The 25,527-nt window shown below is 32.2% G+C and overlaps 4 protein-coding genes across 4 annotated transcripts; 1 reads left to right on the forward strand and 3 right to left on the reverse strand.

The window, feature by feature from the left end:
- The first annotated feature begins 1,247 nt into the window (after positions 1–1,247).
- LOC148202136 (uncharacterized) lies at positions 1,248–1,836 on the forward strand. The gene is made up of 2 exons (XM_088109285.1): positions 1,248–1,607; positions 1,789–1,836. The coding sequence occupies exons 1-2, from the start codon at positions 1,248–1,250 to the stop codon at positions 1,834–1,836; spliced, it is 408 nt and encodes a 135-aa protein (XP_087965411.1).
- A 1,745-nt stretch (positions 1,837–3,581) lies between these two features.
- LOC148202137 (uncharacterized) lies at positions 3,582–6,264 on the reverse strand. The gene is made up of 4 exons (XM_088108296.1): positions 5,109–6,264; positions 4,083–4,424; positions 3,822–4,013; positions 3,582–3,746 (listed from the first exon to the last, which is right to left on the reverse strand). The coding sequence occupies exons 1-4, from the start codon at positions 6,048–6,050 to the stop codon at positions 3,582–3,584; spliced, it is 1,641 nt and encodes a 546-aa protein (XP_087964422.1). The 5' UTR covers positions 6,051–6,264.
- A 1,978-nt stretch (positions 6,265–8,242) lies between these two features.
- On the reverse strand, positions 8,243–12,293 carry LOC124822379 (uncharacterized). The gene is made up of 6 exons (XM_047294375.2): positions 12,021–12,293; positions 11,674–11,820; positions 11,470–11,581; positions 10,516–10,630; positions 9,220–10,173; positions 8,243–8,763 (listed from the first exon to the last, which is right to left on the reverse strand). Exons 2-6 carry the CDS (start codon positions 11,798–11,800, stop codon positions 8,536–8,538), a joined length of 1,536 nt encoding a protein of 511 aa, XP_047150331.1. The 5' UTR covers positions 11,801–11,820; positions 12,021–12,293; the 3' UTR covers positions 8,243–8,535.
- Positions 12,294–21,807: 9,514 nt separating this feature from the next.
- On the reverse strand, positions 21,808–24,755 carry LOC124822378 (protein yippee-like). The gene is made up of 6 exons (XM_047294374.2): positions 24,579–24,755; positions 24,193–24,314; positions 22,895–22,938; positions 22,424–22,532; positions 22,274–22,329; positions 21,808–22,116 (listed from the first exon to the last, which is right to left on the reverse strand). Exons 2-6 carry the CDS (start codon positions 24,286–24,288, stop codon positions 22,032–22,034), a joined length of 390 nt encoding a protein of 129 aa, XP_047150330.1. The 5' UTR covers positions 24,289–24,314; positions 24,579–24,755; the 3' UTR covers positions 21,808–22,031.
- Positions 24,756–25,527: the final 772 nt, after the last annotated feature.

Raw genomic sequence — 25,527 nt, forward strand, 5'->3', positions numbered from 1 at the left:
ATCCTATCATTCTGGATTTCATTTTCCGGAATACATTAAAACAAATCCTGGCATTTCTTTCGAAAGACAATCATGCCAATCCTATGTTATGAAAATAATTTTCCAGAAGCTTTTGATGGGATACAACGAGAAAATTGATAGGGTGCAGAAATCAATAGTCTTTAGGCTTTGATCTTGGTCCATTTGCTGTTGGGCCAACTTATCTTCTTAGTGCAAATTAGGGTGTTACTCCCTCCACCCCCACACGTCTCTTCCTCCACCTCCCCAATTTTCTAAAATGCCAATTATATCCTTCTAAAATGACAATTATATCCTCAAAAGTTAAAATTTTTTATTTTTATTATTTTAATATTTTAATTTATTTAAAACTTCTGATTTACTTCCCTCTGCACCTCTTCCTCTCTTCCATTTCCGTTTACCTTTCTCTCTTCCGTCAAGCTTCTTCTCCATTTCCGTTTATCATTTTCTCTTCCGTCAAGCCTCATCAACCTTTCACTTCTATTTCTCCATTTCTTTCTTCTTCATTTTTCGGAAGAGATTTTGCGGAGCAGCCGTTGAACCGTTGGTGCCTTGGTGCGGTGGAGGCCGTTCAGCTGGGAGAGGAGCGGATCTGCGGCGTGCGGCGTGGTACAGGTTTGTTTTCGGTGCTTTCTGCCTTGGTGCTTGTCGCGTTTCAACAGTGTCCGCGAAAGGCTGAAACGGATGTGGGAGATCCGTTACCCTTCGACGGATGTCGGACTTCCGTCGACGGATGTGGGATATCCGTTGAAGGGTAATCGGACATCCCACATCCGTTTTGGCTCTCAGATGCTGTATTTTTTTTTAATATTTTAAATTCTTTATATAAATATAGTTATTTGATATATATAATTATTTTTAGATTTTCTTTAACCTTTTACAGTTTTTAAATTTTGCTATTTTTTAAATAAATTTATTAAGTTTGAATTAGATATATAAACTTTTATATATTTAAATTATTTTTATTTCTTGAAATAAATATTATTAATTTAATTGTATTTAATATTAATAAATTTGTATTTATAATAATAATTAAATGAAAATATATTTAAATGTATTTTTTTAATTAATTAGTTAATTGTTTATTTTATTTAATTTTTTTGTAGTTAATAAAATAATTATTATTAGTTTAATTTATTTTGAATTGTATTTTGTTATAGTTTGTTAATGATATTTAAAATAATAATTTTCTTAATTTTTGAAATTAAACAAACAAATTATTGTTAGAAATGGCAAGAACACGTGGTGCATCTTTTAGTTCTCGTGGAGAGAGTTCTCGAGGAGAGAGTTCGTCGCAGGGCGAAGCTCGGAGAAGATCTACCGTTTCTGCTCGTAGAAGTCGTGCAGCTCCTATCCAGGATGACCCCATAGCTGAGGAGCGAGCCGTTGAGGAACAAACATATGAGGCGTATGAGACTCATGGTGAAGAGAATGCATTTACGGCCCCTAACGACGATGATGATGAGGAGGAGCATGTGGATGTTCATGACATACAAGAGGATGTCGGTGGATTTCCTGGAGGTCCACGTGATGGTTCATTGCTGACCCACTATGTTCAGCATGTAGCTTATGCTATTTCACAAGGCCGGGTGAGTGCAAAAATAAAACTTTTTATTATTTTTTTAATAGAAAATTTATTAAATATTGATGTGTAGGATCGAGGGGACACGCTGAAGTTGATCTCTCATGGAAAAAAAGTAAATAAGTTAGGACCATGCCACGAGGGAATTCAACACATTGTGTTGAATTCCAGTTTGATGCCTGTTACAGGGATTTGTTATGATTACGTTGATAAGGGGTTACTCCTCGGATTCATAGAGAGGTGGCATTTTGAGACCAGTAGTTTCCATCTCCCTATAGGGGAGATGTCGATTACTCTTGATGACGTCTCGACATTACTTCACCTGCCCGTGATGGGGCAAATGTGTGATTTGGAGGAGTTGGAGTTTGAGGAGGCTCGTACAGCCCTTGTGCAACTACTCGGCGTTGATGGTGGCACAACAGGTTCTGAGATGGAGGACGCACGTGGTCCGAAAGTCAGACTCAGCTGGCTTAGAGAGATATATGTTTAGAGGTGTGAGTCGCAGCATTGGGACTATGCTGCTAGAGCATATTTGTTGCATCTAGTAGGATGCACAATTTTTGCAAATAAGAGTGTCAGTTCTATACGCGTGTCTTACTTATTGTTATTTAGAGACGTACACGCGTGTGGCAGATATGTCTGGGGTGTTGCTGCACTCGCCTATTTGTACGACCAGCTCGGGGATGTGAGTCTCGCCTCCACGAAGCAGATGGTTGGATATTTGACTCTATTTCAGGTACAGTTATAACTTTAATTGAATAATTATTTTTTAGAGTTGGATATACGAACATTTCCCTAGTATGGGGAGGAGGCGGTTGGTAGCTTCTTACGATGACACCACACCACGTGCCATGAGGTGGCAAAGCCCTAGGCAGAGTTCCACTCTCACAGAGATTCGATCACAGTTGGATGCACTGACATACAGTGGAGTTGTATGGCATCCGTATGAGGGGCATCGGGGCATTCGGCCATTCTTCGGCATCTGTATGTATTCTGCATGGATTCGGATTGGTGACACCCTTTGTCGTCATTTGCCTGAGCGTGTGCTGAGGCAATTTGGGTTTCAGCAAGACATTCCACGATCACCGACTACGGTTCCAGATGCAGATGTAGTGGCCATTGATCATATGTGGTTGCACTTCAGAGCTCACGTTGTGAGTAATGTCAGACATGCAGCATCCCCTTCTGACTGTGTCGATGGTTACATTCAATGGTTCAGGAGGGTTTCGCATCCTTATATTATTGTTGCTGCAGATGACGCGCGACCGGCTCTTGCACCTAGACAACGCCCCGATGTTCCACGGGAGGCACGATCCCATCGTAGATCGTCTCCACCTTCACCATCTGGCGCCCTGGTATGTTATTTTTCATTGCTTATATTATTAAATTTTGATCACCTTGTTTATTTAATTGTTTGATATAATTATAATGCAGGCTAGATTTAGGCGAATGGCGAGAATGTTACAGTCCTTGATATCGTGTCGTCATGTTACACATCAGGTGTCAGTGGACCTGCTTCAGATTGCCAATGAAGGCATCGACGAATATTCCACGACTAGGAGAGAGCAGAGGCATGTGCGTGGTAGACGGTCGACGTCTAATTGATAGGACTTTCTATTTCGTTTTTTCATTATGTATTACAGGACTTTATATTTCCTTTTTCTGATTATGTATTACAGGACTTTATATTTTCTTTGTATTTGTAATAGACATTTATAATTTCTTATAATTTCAATGTTTTCATTTTGAGTTACATGTTCTTTTATATTGGTTATATAGATGATCAAATATTTATATGTTTAAGTGGAAAAAAATAAGAACTTAATTAACAACAAGTAATATAAATATCTTCATATATAAATAAATACTACATAAATATCACGAATAATAAAAGTATAATTATCATGAATACTGACAATAAGTACTTAAATAACAAAATATAATAGTGTATTTTTACATATCTTCATACATAATATAAATATCATGAATCACCTAAGTCAACATAAGATGTTGTTATGTCCATCAACTGTTCAAATGCGTGCATCCTACTAGTATAAATAGATGACCACGCTCGTGCCTCAGGATAACAGTGGGTTGAGGACATGATATTCACCGTGGGCAACGGACAACCTTCTTGTAGCTTAACCTACATTATACAAATAACAAAATATAATTGAGTGATAAGTAATTTTAAAATGAATTCATAACAAAATGCACTTACCTGCACAAAATGACATCCATGAACATGTCCTATACAAATTAAGCGATGTTGAGTGATATTAGAAGGTGGTGTGGAACGTAGTGGAAAGATAGTATAATTTTGAGAGTATGACAAACACACTAAGATAACGTTATATCGGTTAGCAATTGCATAACCAATGTCTGGTAATGTCATCCACTTGCTCTTGTTAGCCTGTTATGAATAAAAGTTGTTAGAAAAAACCATGTAATAAAGAAACTACATAAAACGGGAAACACTTACCGCAGACAGTGACTGCACCAACAAAGAGGTCCTCAGTTCTTCTAGTCTATCATAGCCTCCTACTAGGCTTGCATATTCATCACGCCATGCACTGAGTTCTTTGTACAACTCATTCCTCACAACGGGCCATGAATCTTCTCCGAGTCCTAACAACGCAGCAATGCATCTATACCCATAGTGACCATCAGCCACAACATCAACAACGTCCACAATGAAGGGGTGAGTAGTAGAATGAAACTGGTCTATCATTGGAACTCTCCTTTTCTTTATTGCTTTTGGCTTTGATTGTAATTTACTTCTCATAGATGAAGATTCTATGGTTGAATGAAAGGCGTCCACATACTCAAAATATGATGGATCCCGCGTAGTAGACCTTTCACTTCGTTTAACTTTACTTTTTTGTGCACCCTTTGTCTTGACTTTATGTAATGGAGGGACCATTGATGTCAATGTAGGACAAACAATTTCAAGTAACTTCTGCTTGATGGTGACTTTACCGCCAATGTCAACCTCATTGAATCGTTCTTCTACTTGTTTCAACTCATCTTTAATGGATAATTGAGGCTTAGTTTCATTTAATTCAACATTTGAGAAATGCAATCTTCGTCACATGATATGAAATTCACCTATAGGGATCATCCTAGGATCATATCGTGCTAATTCACATGCACATGGGACACCAAATGTACGTCTCAATACGCATCCACACTTTGAGGAGTCCAATCCTATCTGCTGCACTATTTTCAATTCCTTAGTAATGAGATCCAATGCATATCGAGACACACACCCAATAAGTTCTCTATATATGTAGCCTTTAAAATAGTCACTCCTGAGCAACAAACTACTTTCAAATGACGCCTTAATCTTGTTGTGTTGTAAGATAATGACGTTATGAATACTATCCCAACAAGAACACAAATCACCCATACTATTGCCCAGAACTTTCTTCAGGCTCCAATGAGCAGATTCAGCCCTGAAACAAAAAAAAAACTTCAACAAGTACAAATAAACATTTATCTACAAAACAAATAAATAAAATAACATTACAACATACCTATTTGTGGTTGTGTTCCCTAAATGCATTACTTTGTTCGTCCAGAACTTTACAAAGTATGTGCTGTACGGAATAATCCAATTCTGATTAACATATTCAAAGAACAAAGGCCATGATCTGCTTGCGTATTCAAAATCATTCACATACTCAGCAAACAAGCTTTCATCAGCACAATCCATCACATTTTCCCATGCATCCATCAACACTTCCCAAACCTCAGTAGAATGAACTAACATTTTGCATTTAGCTTTAACATTTTTAAGGATGTGGAACCGACATAACATCTGATATGACTCAGGGAATACACTTGATATGGCATTCATCAAAGCCAAGTCTCGGTCAGTCACAATAACTTTAGGACCACCCTCAGATGTTAAAAATAAACCTTTCAGCTTTTCCAAAGCCCATGTGAAATTACTCTGCCTTTCAGTAGACAAGAAAGCAAATGCTGCTGAGAAGGTTAACCCTGTAGACGTCATACCCACAATCTCAAGCAACGGAAGTCTATATCTATTTGTTTTATATGTGGAATCCATCATAAATACAACATTAAATGAGTTTAACAATTTCACCGCATCAGGATGTGTCCAAAACAAGTCAGTAACAACCTTTGAATCATCAGCACACCTACTCCAGTGAATGTACTTATCCTGATCCAACAACATCATAAGTTGTTGTAGTTCAGTTCTGGACCCTCTTAATGATCGTTTATACGCATGCCTTGCGTTGTAGATTTGTTTAATCGTTGTGACATTTCGATCATTATTTTGTTTGAGTGTTAATAAAATATTTGCAGGTGTAACTTTACTCTTTGTCATATCAACCAGTAATGACTTCTCACTCGTATTTAACCTGCCAGCATAAGGGTGACCCACTAAAGTTTCAGCCAACTCATGGTTGTGATGTCCACACATCACCTTCAACACCCATCCGGCCCCATCTGAACATGGTTTACCCTTTAATCTAAACGGACATTCACATTTACGAGTGCCGTATACACTAGCCACTGCATCAGCTTTGTATTTCCTATATTTTCCCCCTCTTTCACATCCAAGTATGACATACGTTTTTCTTCCCCGTACACCAGTAGCTATGTCAGATCTTACTATTACCACAACAAATCCTAAATCAAAAGCCATCCCTCTTACCCATTGAATTAAGTGCTCCCGTGAATGAAATATTTCATTTGTTGTAAATCTATTTGTTAAATCTCTCTCTACAACTTTGCTAATTGATGAAGACAAATCAGATTTCAAACTACAACCAATCTGAGAATCCATATGAAGATATTCATCCATTTTCAATAATAATCACCTACAAAATTATAATGACCCTTATTAACATAATTAATAATTAATCAAACAAATATAAAAATATTAATATAATTAAATTATATATTTGATATAAATAGAGTAATAAATAATTTTTTATATAATTATCAAATTATTAAAGAATTAAAGATACAAAAATCATCTATAACAAATTCATATTTTAACAAAATTATTACGTTTAAAAATTAACCATATATAACATTTAAAATTATAAATTTAAATATAAATTACTGTAAATAAAATAAACAAATAAAATAAAAACGAAACGTAAAAGGAACACTGCCTCTGGACGGATGACATCCTTCAACGGATGTCAACATCCGTTTAAGGCAAAACGGATGTCGACATCCGTTTTGCCTTAAACGGATGTTGACATCCGTTGAAGGATGTCATCCGTGCAGAGGCAGTGTTCCTTTTACGTTTCGTTTTTATTTTACTACGTTTTGCGGCTCATGCAAGGATTATAGGCTTGGATATTAAAAGGATTATTGGAAGTATGGGAAGGGTTTAGGGTTTAGGATTATTGGAAGGATTATGACTACGTACCTGGAGAGGAACCACGACAAGGACACTACACCACAAACGCACTGCACCACGTACTGCACCGAGAACAAGAAGAAGATTGTTTGATAATTCTTTTCACGATCACCAAGCTTTGCAGAAAAATATTTTACTCATACAAGGAACTACGTAGGTTATCAGTGAAATATGTTATAAATGAATAAAATTAAAAAACAACAATTTTAAAAATAAAATTTTACTGAGGGGCAAAATAGTAAAGGAAAGGTGGAGGAAGGGGCAAAATAGTAAAGGGGAGGTGGAGGAAGAGATGTGTGGGGGTGGAGGGAGCAACACCCTGCAAATTATCTTTCTCCTTGGTCCATTTGCTGTTGGGCCAACTTATCTTCTTAATGCAAACTATCTTTCTAGATTTCCTTAATTATTATGCTTAGTGATGCATCACTGGTGTTAATCAAAGGGCTTTCACAAAGTATGTAATTGATCGTGGTCTAGCTTATTTTGGCATTTATATGTCCTAATCACTGAGATACTGAGAGGCTGAGGTGCTTGAAAGTCGAGAACCATATGTAAGTACAACATATATTGTTATATTTATATATTTATTGTATCTTGTATCTTCATGCTTCCTATTAAGACTAATATAAAAAAACTCTATTATTCTTCATTTTCATTTGTCTTCATCCTTTGTCCTGTTATTAACGTTTAAGAAAATATACAATAAAAAGTACCAAATAGATATAAATACACAATATAATACCTATCTCTATCCCATTTACAAATAAATAAAAAATAATTTATATATTATCGTCTGCTATATAAAAATATTTATGAGATCAGAATTATTTATTATCTCTAATAAAAAAAGTCAATAATAGTTTGAAATCACTGGAAAAACTTATAAGTGTCAAACTGGATCAAACTCGATAAAATTAATTTAATAGTTCAACATTATCAATCATGGTGAACTCAAGAAATAAACATTTAACAAGAACTTGGTTTAACTCCAGTGACTAAAATCCAATAATAATAAGAACATAAAAAGCCAGTAAAAAATTGTCAAAATGTAAACGTAATTTCTTTTTAATATATAAAAAGTAAAACTATATTACAAGAATTTAAAATATATTTAAACCTAAAATGAATTAACTTCTTTTTTTCTCTTTTATAATCTAAAAGCATATCTCATTTTCTAAACCAAACATATCTCTCTCCTCTTTTTTCCTTCATAAACCAAACAAAGCAACAGTCGTAGATTGGTGGGTAAAAATTGAACGAGATTTTCAATGAGTAGTTCAAGGTTCGGTACAAACAATCCTGGCAACACGAGCATGCTTAAGTGTTTTCCTACGACAAAGCTCATAAAATCTCTGGATGCACACTTGTATTGTTTTAGAACTCTAGTAGGCACAGATATACTACAAACTTTCTTCACTGCCACATCTATTTGGAAACATGGTATCACATGAATATCTGTGTTGCTCTGTTGCACCTCATACAAGTAAAGTGGGTAGAACAGTAATGATCATGCCTAGCCATCAGGGAATGATCATTCACTTCCAAAATCATTTTCTTCAATCTCACTTCCATCATAGGATATGGAGTTGTTACTTACACTTGGTTCAGAGCTGGTAGTGCTGCTTGTGGCAAGTGGGGAATCAGAAACACTCACTGTCCTGCTCTTTGAGGAACTACCTGATCTCACACTGTACATAGAGGAAGCTGGAATGCTTGTCACAAGAGGCCGCAGATTTCCCTGGATGCTTCTCCTTATGTCCTGTGGAAGACAAACCAAGCACACTCTTGTAACTTGCCTATTGAAACACAAGTATATTGCAGCATAATGTGTATCACTTTAACTGCTGTTTAAAGCCGTAATCTAATTCAGATCCTCAGCAATCTTTGTTTTTGTCCACATTTTGTTGCAAGTTCTAACATACTTCCACTATATCTCAAATGTACTATATATCAGTATTAATGTTAATATCTATTTACTGAAGCAACAAAATCTATACTTTATATTCATTATGTTACTTGATATCGTGCATGAATAAATTTTCCTTGGTATATATGGACATGGCAAATGCTATTGACATCTAAAGAACAGAAATGACTATTGAAGTCTGTAAGCATTAATATCTTCATTCTCATGATGTTGTATTCATCAACCAAAACTTCATAATCTAATTGATTTCAGATCAAACATGAAAAATGGAATAAATGGAAGACGTACCATATGTCTCATTGCCATATCCAAAGACTTCTTTGAAAGAGTAGTTCCGAATCCAGAGGTACCAGAAGAAGATTTTCCGTAGGCATTGTCACGAGAAGAATGATGGTCATCATGTTTTGGGGGAGCCAGCTTCCTCATGTTCACTACTCTCTCAACCATCTTAGTCCCAATCACAACTGGGCTTTCATCATTAGCATCGGTGAAACGAGCTCTGCTCAAAACTTGCATAGAGGTGTGATTATTGTGGACCAACCCTGTTGAAGTTCTTCCTTTGGTAGGTGTACTTGCCTGCCTTCTAGATTTTCCATTGCTACTGGCGTCAACAGAAGATGATCTAGAATTTGGCGCTGCAGGCCTAGTCCTTGTGGCTGAAGCTGGTCTATCTATCAATGATGTCTTCAAATTTGGAGGAGCATCAAGAGAGAAACCAGGCATTTGAGAGGGTTCCCAGGGTCTAGATCTGACCGATGGAGAGCTGCCACGTGATGGCACCGGATTCTTAGCAGCTGGAGGGCCAGGGCGTGCCTTTGATGCTGATGAAGGCCTAGTAGGAGGAGCTGATACTCCAAATGCCTTTGATGGAGTTGATGATCTAAGTGTTGGTGTTGCTGATCTTTGAGATGTCTTGGGGGGTGCCAAGGAAGGCCTTGTAGTAGTAGGTGTTGAGGACCTGGAAGTGGATCTTGTAGGAGTGGAAGATCTCCCTGGTGGAATTGATGACTTTGCAGATGTTATGGTAGCCCTGGAGGTAGGTGTCGAGGGCCTAGAGGATTTGGCTGTTGAAGGTAATGTTGGCCTTCCAGAGGGGGTTGAAGATCTTGAAGTAGCTGAGGTTGGAGCTCCAGATGATGAAGGTCTCCTACCAGATGTGAAAGAACCTATTCCTGGCACTGATGCATGATGTTTAGAAACTATATTGCTTCTTGAACCAGGTTCTGATTGGATATTAGCCACCTGACATACAGAATACAACATAAGAAGAAAGTGGAAAGCATTTCATAAATTAAACCTACCAAAAAAGGAGAATATATTACTAGAAAACGAAAGCAAGATTTAAACCTACCAAACAGTATTTTGAACAAATGCTTTATTACTAGTTCAAGTTTATAAGAAATCACAAAAATTGATGAGCCTCACTTCTGATTTAATGAATTTTACATATGGTTTCGTAACTTTAAATAAATTTCAACTAATAACAGACACGATTGTGTAGACAAAGTCTGTGCTATGAGTATGTGCATCCAACTAATTGTTATGGTTTAGCAACATCTAAAAATCATATACAATGGTGCTTACCCTAGGTTTCAAAGCTGTTGGACGAGCATTATGAGTCTCCTGTTCACTCTTCACTGATATTTGTGACTCTTTTTCTAAAGTAGGAAAAAGAGGTGAATCTGGTGGCGCAAGAAGCCTGATAACAGAAAACTTCTAGTTAATGCAATGCAATCATGATGGACCAAAATGGTAATGTAATATAGATGCAGAAACTAGAAATGAGGTCAAATACAAAGGTGCTAATATATGTGTTATGCAACTTGGTTCTTCTCAGTATGTAGGGTAATTGCTATAGAATAGCATACCAGAAAAGTCGAATAAACGAAAGGATGAATGCATTGTGCAAAAAATATAGACTTCATTTCTGATTCCTCCTCTAAAGGTTTGCATTTGAAATCATAAAAGATTAACATTAAGGTGATCATAGATTTTCTTTTCAGCGAACTGGCATCAATGTCACAAGAAGACACGTGAAAAGTATTACGATTTGTTTCTTAGGAGAAACATTCAGCACATATTCAAGCATGCATTGGAAATTACAAAGCTCCAATGATATCAGGGAGAGTGTGATTTCAGATAAAACATTTAAGAAACAAATTAATTATGAATTATTTATGCCGGGTGGTTGATAAGAACAGGAACATAAAGGTGGAAGTTGGAGTTAGATGTGCAACCAGAACTCGTCATTGACAAAATTGAAGAGGATAAGAATACTTTTCAGCTTCGAATGGGGACAGCTGAAAAACTCAACAATGCACTTTAATCATTCTAAAAAACTCGCGAATCATGGAGTTTCACTTTTTCTATCATGACAGCTTCCATCTAGACTTGAAGAATTTCTATACATCAAACTTTACACAAAACCAAATGCTCAAGAAAACCTTGGTTCAATTAACTAGAATATTCAAGATCTGTAAACTCACAAATCCAAATCACGCACCCCACCAGCAATCAAAAGTTGAAGTCGAAGATTACCATTCATAGTCAGACTTGTCATTCTCTGAATTCAAGAACTCTTCAACCCCATGCTTCCTTGGTGGCACCGAAGACACGATCTTAGAATTGATGGAGCCCCCATGATTGGATTCTGTGGTCAAATAACATGACACAGAAAGGCATCGTTAATGGATTATAGAACACAACAAGTGCCACAAAAAACATGATACGAGAAAAACATACCCAGATTGGACAAATCAAGTTCTTCGGAGTTTTGAAGGAGAAGAAGGTTGTTTATCTCATTCTCTTTCTCTCTCCTCCTCATCTCGAGGAACAAAGAGAGCTCTTCATCTCTCTCCTTCATCACCATCACCTCAGCTTCTCTTCTCTCTAGATGCCAAAAAAAAAAAAAAATTCACGCTTAGATTATCCCTTCAAGCCAAAATATCCCCTCAAGCCAAAAACCAAGTGCAAATCACCAAAGCCTCATGCTTTCAGCCAAAACTTAATGATTGAAAGCCTAAAAATTGACATGACGAAAGATGATCCAAAAGGGTGTGGTAAAAAGACACTCAACAACTATCAATTACCGTTATGCAAGGAAATAAAATTTGGGTCAGCACAGAAATTTTCTGCAATAAGCTCAAGCTAAGAACTCAGCTGGTGTTGGATGAAGAGTTGAGTCACGTGTAGAAGGAGGATTGAGTGGCGTCTGTTTGCGTTGGAAGAGGAAGAACCTATTATTTTTATTCGAAAACGTTTGATTTGGTGATTGATGAAGTGCCTTGACAAGGTTGGACGTTGCAGTTGCAGTTGCTGTGCAACTTTGTCTGGTTGGCATTCAGATGTTTGAAAACGGAAGACATGTAATAATAAAAACAAAAGATTTGAATTCAATTTCTGAAAGGTTTATTTATTTGTTTCGCTGACACAATTAATGCCTTTTATTAAAATATTTTGCTTTAATTCTATTTTGCTTTATTAGTAAAGTTTGTCCACCGGTTTTGAGGCTAATGACAATGCTGCCACTCCAGAAAAATTGTTTGAAATGGTACAAAATTAAACACAAACTATTTAAAATATTTCTTTATAATTTTAATTTTAATTTTAAAGTTCCATAAAATCTATATTTTAATAACTTTTACTTATATTCATCTTTTTAAAGTTAAAAAAAAAATTCTTATGATTCAAAATTTTGTTGAAGATTTTAGAATATTAATATAACGTGAACATGTTTCGATGAAATGTTATATAAGACTCAAATTTTAATTTTATGATATTAATTATGATAGTTGTATTAGGATGACCTAAGATGTATTTATAATTGGTAGAAAATTAAATTCAACAAGCAATTTAAACACATCCCATGATTTCAAAGAAGAAAAATGTAATCTAAAGACTATTATTATTTAATGGAAGAAATGTTACCAAACAAAATCAATGGTCTTTACATCTCATCTACGTTTTTAATAAATATCTGACTTTTTATCTATTTATCTAAAAAGATAAAAGATAATTAATATTTTATTAATAACAAGTGTTGAAAATATGCTTAAAAGGATAATAATTAAACGACCATAAACTTATAAAATACAAAATATTTTTTCTTACAGAAAAATAGACAGGTAAGAGAGAATAACATGAATGTTGGCTTAGATTAAACTGTACGAAGGGAAATAAATACAAAAAACATGAACGGCACATTTTCTTAGAACTTTAAAATATTTATGTCAATAATATGTAAAGAAAAATTTTACACCGACAAAAGCTTTTAAATAATTTAATTAAATAGTAAAAGAAAAGTAAGAAAATAAAAAAAATGGACTAAACTGTGGATGTAATGAAAAAATAAAAAAGAAAAAGTTATGGAAAAAAAAGTCATAAACATTTATGAAACAACAACATTATTCTCATGTAAATAGCCTGTAAATAAGAACTACATGCCCAAAAAAGAGTAAAATTGTAAAAGTAAAACACAGAAAATGGGCTAAAAAAGATGTTACAAGTGAGTAAATAATTATATATAGTATTAATTAAGAGTTGACATCTAGTAATTGTTTTTTGTATAATTAAGGTACCAAACTTGTTAACAAAAGGCTAGGGTGAGATTCATTTGTTTAGGTATCTTTTACCATTTTCTTAGTGGTTTGCATAACTTGCAAAACTAAGTTAATTAATGGCGAGTCCTTTATTTTTATTATTGGATAAAGATGAGTCTTTTAATTTGAAACATGTAGGGCATTATCATTCCAAGAAAAAATGAGTCCAGAAAAAGAACAAATGCATGCACCTATGTACTAAAAAGTGAAAAAAATAAAAGAGAACAATAAACATAAATTCTGTCCTGTTTGTAATAGCATAAAAAAGTGTGAATCTCAATCACTTTTGTCCTTCTTGCCATTTTTTCACTAAGCATTACACAATTAGTTGGTATTTTGCTATAAATGTGTTAAGTGCCCACAACACATTCTTCCATTTTAGACTTTTTTATCCTTTCAAATGAAAATGCATATCAATTCAATCACTCCATTCTTTTTTTGGGTTGCTCACCTTTGCCTTGTAAAATATAAAAAAAGTTGAATGGGAGAGGTTTCCAACTCCTAATTTAGACTTAATATTTCATATATTATTATAAAGACAAAGTCTAATAAATGTTGAAAATTCTAATAAATTTTATCTTATTAAATTAATTTTATGAGATTAAATTTATTTTGAGTTCACTTTTTAATACAATATAATTTAATGTTTATTTACACCTAGATGACACAATTTAATGATTTTAATTCTATATTAAAGTAATATTATTTATTTTCAATACTATAAAAAATACTTTATATATTAGGTATATAGTTTATAAAAAATGGACAAAGACATTCTCTAATGCACATCACCACATGTAGCATCAATGTTATGACCCAAATGGAGTATAAATAATTTAATGATTTGTGATATAGAATGATTCAAAATTGAAATAGGTTAATTGGGTGGAAATTCAAAGTTGGGGGGTAAGAAGGTAAGATGGGAGTCGCACGTTTAAAAAATTATGATGGGTCAAAGATGAAACGTGGGCTGTTGGATTCCTCGAGATGTAGAAAAGACGGATCGGATGGTGGTGAAGGGAGAGAGAAGATGGGTCCTCGTAAATCGTGCGGTTCAAAATTTGGATTGGAGGAAGACGCTCCTCTGCGATTTTGAGGGTCCCATTGGAAAGGCATAGATGTTTTGCTTAATGAATTTGCAAATAACATTTATGATTGGCTCTGAACTGCTCAACCATCATCACTGAATCAATGCCCCCACACCCTGCCAGGTTTCATCACCATCATAAATATTTTTTTTTCATTTCATTTTTTTTAAAAATTTATTATTATTCCTACTTATAATTTTATTTATTCAGAAAATAGTTACACTTTTATTAAATATTTTATGTTTTCATTTTTAAATTATATATATTATTTTCTTTGGATAAGTTGTTTTGTTTGACTAAATTTCTTTACTGACTATTAATTAAATTTAATTTTTATTTTTACTTAGAATTTTATACTTTTTGTTTATGTGAATTTAAAGATAGGTAACAGAAGTTAAAAATAATAAAAGTATACGGATCAGTAGTGATGAGGATTAAATAAATTATAAAGTACGTAAAAAGTATATTACAATTAATAAATGATAAACATCTAACATAGATTATTTTAGATCAATTTATTAAATACTTTTGTGTTACTCAACCTAAGTTATTAATCCCATTCTATAATAATCTCAATTCAAATAAAAGTATAAGAAAAAGTTCATTTCTATTATTATTAAAAAAAATTGTAAATCACAATTTCAATTTCTTTAGATGTGCCGTTAATTAATTTTGTATTTGTGTGAAAAAAAAAAGAAAAGAAATCTTACATTTGTTAGAAGTTTTGGTTCCATATAAGTAAAAATACCTTTTTAAACATGTTTTAGTAAACAATTTAATTCTTAAAAAAAAGTGTAAGTATTATGTTATGATGTGGGTTTTTTTATATATATTAAAAGGTGTGCACCCTCTTTCTCTACATATTTGAGTATATAATCTTTTATCCATTTTTAACTTTTTGTTAAAGCTTTGCTAAAACAAAATATTTTCAAGCCTTTATTTCTTACTAACAACAAATTTAGTTATATTGTGACTTTTAAAGTATTTACTTTGCTTAGAACTCCTCGCCAAGAAAAGCTACATTGATGTTGGAAGCAATGTATTAAGTGGTTAAAGAATAAGTTGGTAAGTTAAAAATATTTAAGTATATTTTTAATTAAAAATATTTTAAAGAATATTCTTATTGATGCTAAGTTAGTTGAACTAAACTATGTATCTTAAGAGCAAAAGTGAATATAGTATAGCACTCAAGTGTTTTAGGATAAAGGAGAATATGTGATTTACTTTAACATTGATAAATAAATTGTTTGTTTTTAACATTAGAGAAGTTATCGTAATACTAATATCTCCCAAGGAGGACCAATGTAATTTACTCTCCCTAAAACCTTTTATTTAAAAAAAAAAAAAGTTTTTACTCAATTGACAAAATTGATAAAGTAAAACGATTAAAAAATTGATATTTTTGGAGACCAATTTGTTCATAAAATCATTTAGAAATTAAAATAACAAAAATAATATATTTCAAGTAGTTGGCTAAAATAAAAGTTCTACATAACTTTTTATGTTGCTCTATTTTAATATAAAATGAAAGAGATAGATAAAGGAGGAATGAAGATACTTAAAGCTACTATTTTTTCTTTTTTTATTAAAACGTAGAAATCACTCTTAATTATCAAATGAGTAAAAACTTATGATTTATAAATGACTGTTTTTACTATAAATATAAGATTATTACCATGGTTAGGTATGTTTTTTTTATTTTTAAGTTTTAATTTTAAGTGAAAATTGAAATTAGTTCATTTTTGAAACTTTGATCCAATTTAGTTTCTAAATTTTATAAATGTGTGAATTTAGTTCTTTTAATAATTTTGTTTAAATTTATTTGACATTTCAAATGTATTTCATGATAATACTTGAATTGTTTACATTTTTAACACATTTTTTTGTTCAATGTTAATTGAAAAATACGTTTAAAATCTCAGATAAATCTAACTAAATTTAGTTAAAATGATTAGTTTCACACCATTCTAAAAGTGAGAAACCAAATTAATTCAAAATTTCAAAAAAAGAACTAATTCTAATTTTCATTTAAAGTTAAAAAACCAAATAAAATAGTTCAATAAAAATGGGATGCACATTGACTGGAATGTGTGTAGAGATAAATTATTTAGGTTCATTTCACCCACATCTTCATAATATTTACTTTTATATCTAATTAGTATATAATTTTTATTTTATTTTCGTTCTTATGGAAAATAGTATACCAATACATGTGTTGTATTTGTTCTTTTATTATTTTAAATATTAATTAAATATTTTCGTGATAGAAAATAAAAATTATAACCAAAAAAATTAAGATATTATCTAGTATTTAATGTTAATAAGATATTTAATTCTTTTTTTCTCTAATGTCAAATATCAAGAAAAAAAGCATCATTGTATGACGATTAAATAAGAGCATCAAAATAACAATTGAATAAATATAAAATAATTATAAAAAAATCACATATTTATATTAGAAATAACTTAGAAAAATAAGAATAAAATAAAAGTCAACATAAGTGTGCTAGATTACCTAATAAATTAAAAATGTTTTAATAATTTAAAAAAATATGAATACGAGGAGAAAAAACAAGTATAATAGGAACATGATGAATATGCTTCATTTTCATTTCATACCCAATTTAAAATATCAAGTATATTTGTACTTATATTTTTATCCTGTTAATATAGGAATTTCTGTAAAAATTAGAATGAGTTTGAACAATATTAATGAAAACAGATTAATTTGTCATTCTTATTTATTACACTACTATATAAAAAATTCAAACAAAAGTGAGTAAAAGTCAAATATAAAATTGTACAATTCTTAATCTAACTAATGGTAGGAAAAAAAATCAAATTGTCAAATCAATATAATACTCAAAATTTATATTATTTTAAGTTTATTTAAATGAATTCATCCATAATTCAAATTTATATTTTTGAATTTTAAGTTCAATTCGTTTAATTATATTTTGATCAATAGACTAGATTATTTTTTTTATTTTGAAAATCCAAAATCAAGAAATTGAGCAAAGACTGCTGATGACTAGATTAAGCCAAGAGAGTTGCTCCCTCCACCACCACTAATACAATACTTCCTACATCTTCCCACAAATTTTTTAATGACAAAATGATCCTCTAAATATTTACCTTTTTTACTTTAACCTTTTTTATCTGAAACCCTAAATTATTTTTCATTTTCTCTCTCATTCAGCCGCACCCCCCATCCCAGCTCTCTCTCTCTCTCACTCTCTTCTCTCGTGAGATCCGTGCTCTCTCTCACTTTTTTCTCTCTTTCGGTGGTGAGATCTGTTTTTCTCACCCCAACTCTCTTTCTCATCCATCCAAATCTGTTTGGTGCCAACCCATTTTCAACATATCCGTTTGTGGAGTGGTGGTATGGGTGTTCATGTTGCGGTGGTGGTACGTCGGTGGTTCGTTGGTGGTGATTCGTGGGTGGATATTTTTGTTGGTCTACAAGAGGTTGGTTTTCTTTAGATCTTTGAATTTAATTTGAATGTGTGTTGTATGTTTGGTTTGCTGGAGTGGTTTGATCGTTGTTATTTTATCAGTGCTATGTGTGTGTGTTTACTGTGCTGTGTATCCGAAGAAGATGACCGGTGGGCTAGAACGGATGTCACATATCTGTTTGGCACTGAATGTCGCGTATTCGTTTGGCACTGGAACGGATGTCGCATATTCGTTGATGGATGTCGCACATCTGTTTGAAGGCCAAACAGATGTGAGACATCTGTGGTGCCCTGGGTGGTTTTTTTAGTTTATTAATTTATTTTATTTTAAATTTCTATATATATTGTGTTTACATTTAGTATTTATTTTAGTGTTTTAGTTTAATTACTTTTTTTTAATTTAGTTATGGAAATAATTTTTATTTAATTATGTTGTATTTTATTAAACGGATCTCACATATTCGTTGACTGATATTCTAATATTCCATATCCGTGGAGGATTGTTGATTTTATTTTTATTATTTTTATTTTAGTTTTTAGTGTATTAATTTATTGTATTTTAAAATAATATATACATATTATTTAAATATTTTTTTTAATTAGTTAGGTAATTATATATAATTTGTTACTTTAATTTGGTAATTAAATTAATTTTTTACGCATTATTATTTAAATCTCTTTTATTTGATTATTTAAACGGATAAGGGGATGGAGCCACATCCGTTGGTTTAATTTCTTTTAATTATTTAAATCCCTCTCACACTACCACCATGATCTCACAAAGGACAATGAAACACAGAGGAAGAAGAAAGAAAGGGATAGATGATTTTCGTGTGCAAGTTCGGTGTGGGGGTGCATTTCTTATATAGGGGACCATTAGATGTAATTAGTGAAGTAGGTTAATGTTGGTGAAAATTTACTACGAGGTAAAGAAAGGCAAATTTGTCATGGGGAGGTGTAGAGAGTATTTGGTGGTGGTGGAGGAAGTAACTCTCTTAAGCCAAATTAGATTGGCTCCAAGGTTGAGTAGAGTTAATTCAGGCTAATAGTTTAGCGAAGTTAGCCCAAGACAAAGATCGAGTCAAATCAAACTAGATAGTCGAGTCTCTCGAGCTAAAGATCTAGATGAGTTGGTTCAAAATGAAGTTCGAGGTTAGTCAGTTTGGGACAAAGGTCAAATTAAATTGGCTTGGACCAAAAGGTCAAGCCATGTTGATCAAAGCCAAAAAATTGAGTTGAGCCAGCTTGTGGCAAAGGTCAAGCTAAGTTGGTTCATGCTAAAAAATCATGTTGAGTTAGGTCAATACGAAGATTGATCTGATATAGTCCGTATCAAAGGTCAAGCTGAGTCATTATGTGTTAGAGGTTGAGTTGAGTCAGCTCGTGTCGAAAGTTAAGTCGAATTGGCTGGAGCCAAAGGTCGAGAAAGTTCATCTTGGTCAAAGGTCAAGATGAGTTAACCCGGGTTGAAGGTTGAGACGAGTTTACCTAGACCAAAGTTCAAGACGAGTCAATCCGAGTAAAAAGTCAAGGTGAGTCGGGTCTAATGAAGAATTAAATGAAGTCATTGGACCCAAGGTCTAGCTGAATCATCTCAAACCCAAGGTTTAACAGTGTCATTGAAGTCAACAAGGGCCTAAGTCAAGCCAAGTATATCCAAGTGAACTCGAGTTAACTTTGACCAATATTGAGATGAGACAACCCAAACTTAAATCAAGTCGATTAAACTAAACATAAGTGAACATAAATTGGTTTGAATTCAAGATAAAATGAGTCGATATAACTTATAATTAATTAATGTAATAGTTAAATATATTAGATTAATCTATTAAATTTTATCTAATTGGCAAAAGTAGATTCAATCTAAATTTAATCCAAATTACTTTAAATTTAAATTATATCCGAAATATTTTGAAAAATATAAGTTATGAGATATAATATTTAACTACTCTTTGCAGTTTTTTTAATTTAGTTGATTTTATAAGTGTCCTCTCATCCTAATCCTTTGTTAATTAAGGATCGCATCAGCTATGAATATGCATTCAATTTTCGTGGAGAGGTTGAATAAGGGGGAATGAGAAAAGTGTGGGCAGAAGGGAATTTCATTTCCCAAAAGACCAACTCATAGGTGTGCACAACTCTATGTGAAAATTAAAAAGTGCATAAGTAGAAACAGACATGTGATTAAGGTTGAGATTTTTAGATTCATACAACTTTTACTTTGTAGCTTACATATATATGGAAAAACGCTTTCTTCTTTTCTTTTACTTAGTAGTGGCACAAAGCCACTTATATACTTCCATCTCCTACTTAGGGAAATATTTCTAAATGCAAAACTTCTTATATTTAACCCAACATTTCAAAAATTAATTTTTGGATGTATAAATTTTCTGCATATAGTTTAGAAAAAAATCTCACTCATTCTATTATTGTACCAAGTTAGTGGAGAATACTCACCAAAGAAATGTTTGTGAAAAAGATGATAGGCGTTACTGGTTTTTATAGATCGATTCTAACAGTTAAATGCAAAGAAAAAGAATTGAAATATGTGATAATCGATTTTTTTATGCAATTTTTTATTTTTATTAAATAATTTAATTATATTTTAATTAAGTATCTCGATTCAATATTTTAATATTAAAAAATAGTTTTATTTATTTGCTTTCAAAAAATAATCCGCTGTCAACTTAATCCAGTAGAAATTGTAAAACTTAAATAGAAAATTGAAAAAACATAAACTGAATATCAGGATAACCAAATTCTATTATTGGATTGAATTCAGATTCCCGATGCAATTTTCTAAACCGATAAACCAGATTTAAATGTACACACTCTTATATTCTAAATTTAATGATATGTGTATAAAAGAAATCTAATGTAATTAAAACTGAATATGGTTTATTATAATAATAAAAACAGTAATTTCAAAATTTACAAAAAATAAGAAAGTTGCTTTGCAAAGAGTAAAATAATACCAACTAATTTGCATAACTAGATACTTTTGATACTCAATGATTTATAGAAGTAAATATTTGGAAAATCACTAAATCAAATTACTCTAGTATTTGAAATATAGTAATAAATTATATAAAGAAAAAGAGGAAGAATTAGCTATACGCTGTTGTTTTTGAATTTTGAAAAAGATTGAGAACTCAATTTCTGCAAACCTGACAGCATATTCAGGTCCATCACTTCAATAAACTTTTTGTTTCAACTTGGAAACAATTGGTACAACAGTTACTACTTAATAATCATCACAATATTTTTTTCCCACAACCATCATTTCTTTTAATTTTTAAATGATTTCATTTATATTTTAAAACAGTAAAAGGAAATGTTTCAGTTCAAATTAGGAATGAATACATAGACTTTTTAACCAGTTTAAGTTTAACCCACAAAACCCATCTTTTGAAAAGGTCAGAAAAATAAATGTATTTTTAAAAAAATCTATATCTAACTCACAAAGTACGTGGTTTCATTAATTTTTGTTTTGAGGAAAAAAAAAGTTCTTCACTATATGATTCTTTTTCTTTCAGTTTATTTAACTAAAATATGCTATACTAACGAAAAATACACGTAAACCAATTCAATTATTAAAACCAAATATTACTTTCTCTCCGTGACATCATTTGTATTTGGGGTCTGGTTTTTGAAAATTATGTACTAAGTATAAAAAGTTAGATTCTTACGTTTTTCATGAAAATATTCTTATGAGAAACTTGGTCAAAAGACATCTCTAGAAAACATGATTTCTGATACAGAAAATATACTTTACAAACTTTAAATTTCTAAAAGAACTAATGAGACGTGTCCTCCAAGAAATATGCTAGAAGCCATTGATATGTTAACATTACTATCAAATAGAACTCAACTTTCACAAGCACTGAGATGTGTATTGCAAATATAGCAGTTCTAAGCTGAGGAAGAATGTACAATTTAAACATGGAATGAGCAAATTTTCAAATATCATCAGCATCACTTAATGCAGCATGAGCTTCTTGAGCTGCCATATAGAGGCTTCCATCAGGTCCCAAGACCTTATACCTACTCAATAATAGAGCACTTTCCATCAAAATGTGAACTAAAGAAGGAATCATTTTTCAAAAAGCACAGTTTAAATGCTGTTTCTCACGAGTTTTTCATGTTGCTCTTCGGTAACAATTGTAGAGTGTGCCTGAATATAGATTAACTAACTGCTTACCTTTCAAGGATGAACTTTCCCTCTTTGTACTTTTGACTCTTCTCATAAGCAGCCTCCTAGAATGAAACAAAGTAAAACATATTAAGAGCAAAAAAAAATTATAAGCAAAAGGTAAATAGCAAAACATGAGCTTTGGAAACTAGTTCTTACATATTTCCATCCAACAATGGAACCACATACAACACAGAATAAGTCAACAACAGTATGCAATCCGGTTATCATCATCCGTTCTTCTTTCTCTCCAATTGTCACATTCACACTGCCATAACAGAGATTAACAAGATGTTATTTGAAGCATTCATATACGACAAAAACAACTTCTAACACTGATCTTAAGTTTTCAATTTTCATCTGGTGCAATTGCAGTACTGCTGCATTCAAGATTTGGAAAGATAAGTTTGTATCAAAAACATTTCCAATTCCACAGTAAAGTGACTTTCAATTCTTTATTGAAAAGGAAATTTTATCAGTAGAAGAGGAGGTATGATACCAGAGCCATTATGCATAAGTATATTGGCTATATACATTATTGCACAACAATCGTACAAGAATAAAGGTTCTACATCCACACCAAGTAATGCTTATGTTAATGTGGCAGTGAGGAAGTCAAGTAACACTTACACTTTATCAAAAAGATAAGCTTTTCCATGCCTGCAATGGAAAGACTAAGAAAAAAAGGGGCTTAGAATGTATATAAGTTCCAAATTTTAATCATACATTTAGTCTGCAAAGTGCACTGTACAATCAAGGATTCAATTCAAATACATATTGGCAAACGTGAATACCTCCCAAAGCAATATGCAGAACAACAGGTAGAGAAATCCAATCCCGAGCGAAAAAAAAATATCATGACTTATTTTTCAATAAAATCATCTTGCAATAAATAAGAAAACCTTAAGTGATTCTCTTTTCCCTTCAACTTTACCTACTACTACTAGTAGTAGTGATCCACGGCAGTGGACAAAAGAAAATACACATTGGCAACAAAGGGAAGCAGGAGCACCAACTATTCTAATCTTTCCCAATACTTCTCTCAGTTACAAAAGTGAATTTTGCAAAAAGTATAGCAGAATCAGGGAGATAATAATCTTAATGCCCTAGAAGTTTCATGTGAAGGCATCACATACCAATTCTTAAATAGATTCAAATCAAAACATAGTTGGCAAATAAATTACTGATTGATGAGATTTAAATACACTGAGATACAAAATCCATAGTTTAAACAAGTCCAGATAGGGATGTCAAATGACAAAAAGATTTTACCATGTTCCTGACACTAGCAGCAGGATCATTCAAATATAAATGAAGAATTAAATTAGGAAATTCCATCAAAATGTCGATTTTAAAAGTCTTTAAAGATATATAGCCTATTTGAAGATTTCTTTCACACACTTCATCCTCAAATTTGTAAGAAACACTTATGAACTAATACCGCAGATGGCTAAAAGTAGAACATCAACAAGTATCTCAAAATTGGAACCATATATAAATATGTTTAGTATTTGAAAATTTTGTAAAGGAAATTCTTATGTGTATTCCTAATAGACTGTTTAGGAGCACCATTCTAAGTGTTAGCATTGTTTGACACAAACACTGTTCTGAAATGCCACATTTTTATAATCCCAACAAGATAAAAAATATTAACTGGCGTGGATATCTATCTGATATTTTTCACACCCCACCTGAGTTTACCACACACTATGTTCTTCCATTGTCAACCTCTCTCTGGGGAGAATCACTACATTCCTCTCATTATGATCATCCAGTAAGGAACAAACTACAAAAATCTTACATAAATATATATCAACTAGTTATTTAGTAAAAACCCATAATTCTCACTTAAAAATTGTACATTCAGGCACCAAGAAACCAAATTGAAGTTCAAGGGAAGGGAAAATAGAGAGAAAAGATTTAAAAACCTTGGAGATAATGTCATCATCAAGAGCAAAATGTGTTTGACAGTGTTTGCAGCAATAGAACTTTCCTTCCAGATTGATCAAGAATAGTCTTCCCATGACTCTCTTCACACCAATCTATCAACCTGGGATCATCCACAAAACAGTTAACCAAACACTCTTCAAAAAACCACCCGACAAAAGAAAAAAATAAAATAAAAGTCGCAAACCCAAAAACAAAAAATAAGAAACAACCCTTATAGAGTCAGGCGCAGAAAATCAGTAAAAATTCGAAATTTAAATTGAAAGCATGCAATGTAACCCCCAAAAGCAACAAAAAAAGCATTAAAAAGTTAGAATAAGAAAAACGTGATTGTGAATGAGAAGATGGGTTTTGATGGGAAGGTTACCAAGAAAGAGAAAGAGCAGAAAGGGTATTGTGAAGGGTAGAAGAGTGGTACAGCAATATAATGAATGAATATCCTAATTCTGGAGGTTGTCAAGTACAATGTGGTATGCTTAAGCCTTGAGAATGATGACACTAGTTACAAACTTTGTGTGCCTTCTTCTAAGGCCTATGTGCATCTCACCTCAATAATTAAATATTATGTTTCAAAAATTTCATTTTAGAATGAATGACAAGTACTTCAACGGTTTAAAAGAGTAGAGGAAGAAATATTCATATCTATACTGTGCAATATATATTATTGCATTTTCAGTCACTAACATAAATGGTTTTTATTTTTATCTTATTTTTCATTCTTTAGTAACCTCCTTATTTTATTATAAAACTACAATATATTATTTTAAATCACAACTTTGTTATTATTAATCTTTTTCTTTCCTTACAAAAAATATACATCAATTTAGTTAAGATATATTATGTTTTGATTATGAGTAGGGATGGCAACGGGTCGGGGCACGGATAGTGCCTACCCAAAATCCGACCTGACAAAAAAAATTCATCCGCTACCCGACCCGCTACCCGTACGGATACCTGCTTAAAAAATATTCGCGGGTATTTTAAAATCCGCGGATACCCGCAAATATTAAAAAAAATATATTTTAATAAATTATTAAAATAAAATTTAAATAGAATTACAAAAAATATATAAAATATAATATAAATTAAATTAAATTTAAATTTAAATTTAAATTCAAATTCAATTTTAATTAAATTTAATCTTGTAAAATATAAATTAATGTTAATTTTAATTAAATTTAACTTAATAAAATATAAATTAAATTTTATTTTTATTTTTTGCGGGTAGCGGGTATATGCGGATACGATAGTATAATACCCACACCCGACCCGTTTATAAGCGGGTATTAAAATATCCGCTACCCGCGGGTTGCGGG

This window comes from Vigna umbellata, chromosome 3 (assembly GCF_029865625.1).
Source record: "Vigna umbellata cultivar VRB3 chromosome 3, Vumbellata_1.0, whole genome shotgun sequence".
Lineage (NCBI taxonomy): Eukaryota > Viridiplantae > Streptophyta > Magnoliopsida > Fabales > Fabaceae > Vigna > Vigna umbellata.

What these genes read in the sequence shown, in the direction of transcription:
- LOC148202136 (XM_088109285.1), top strand. Translation starts at nt 1,248, where the DNA reads ATGGCAAGAACACGTGGTGCATCTTTTAGTTCTCGTGGAGAGAGTTCT. An exon ending in ATGCTATTTCACAAGGCCGG is followed by an intron (nt 1,608 to 1,788) that starts GTGAGTGCAAAA and finishes TGCCTGTTACAG; the next exon opens with GGATTTGTTATGATTACGTT.
- LOC148202137 (XM_088108296.1), bottom strand. Translation starts at nt 6,050, where the DNA reads ATGTGTGGACATCACAACCATGAGTTGGCTGAAACTTTAGTGGGTCAC. An exon ending in TAATGTTATTTTATTTATTT is followed by an intron (nt 4,425 to 5,108) that starts GTTTTGTAGATA and finishes TCATATTTTGAG; the next exon opens with TATGTGGACGCCTTTCATTC. An exon ending in TGGTGCAGTCACTGTCTGCG is followed by an intron (nt 4,014 to 4,082) that starts GTAAGTGTTTCC and finishes TATTCATAACAG; the next exon opens with GCTAACAAGAGCAAGTGGAT.
- LOC124822379 (XM_047294375.2), bottom strand. Translation starts at nt 11,800, where the DNA reads ATGGTGATGAAGGAGAGAGATGAAGAGCTCTCTTTGTTCCTCGAGATG. An exon ending in ACTTGATTTGTCCAATCTGG is followed by an intron (nt 11,582 to 11,673) that starts GTATGTTTTTCT and finishes ATTTGACCACAG; the next exon opens with AATCCAATCATGGGGGCTCC. An exon ending in GACAAGTCTGACTATGAATG is followed by an intron (nt 10,631 to 11,469) that starts GTAATCTTCGAC and finishes TTCTGTTATCAG; the next exon opens with GCTTCTTGCGCCACCAGATT.
- LOC124822378 (XM_047294374.2), bottom strand. Translation starts at nt 24,288, where the DNA reads ATGGGAAGACTATTCTTGATCAATCTGGAAGGAAAGTTCTATTGCTGC. An exon ending in GCTTATCTTTTTGATAAAGT is followed by an intron (nt 22,533 to 22,894) that starts GTAAGTGTTACT and finishes CTGTTATGGCAG; the next exon opens with TGTGAATGTGACAATTGGAG. An exon ending in CCATTGTTGGATGGAAATAT is followed by an intron (nt 22,330 to 22,423) that starts GTAAGAACTAGT and finishes GTTTCATTCTAG; the next exon opens with GAGGCTGCTTATGAGAAGAG.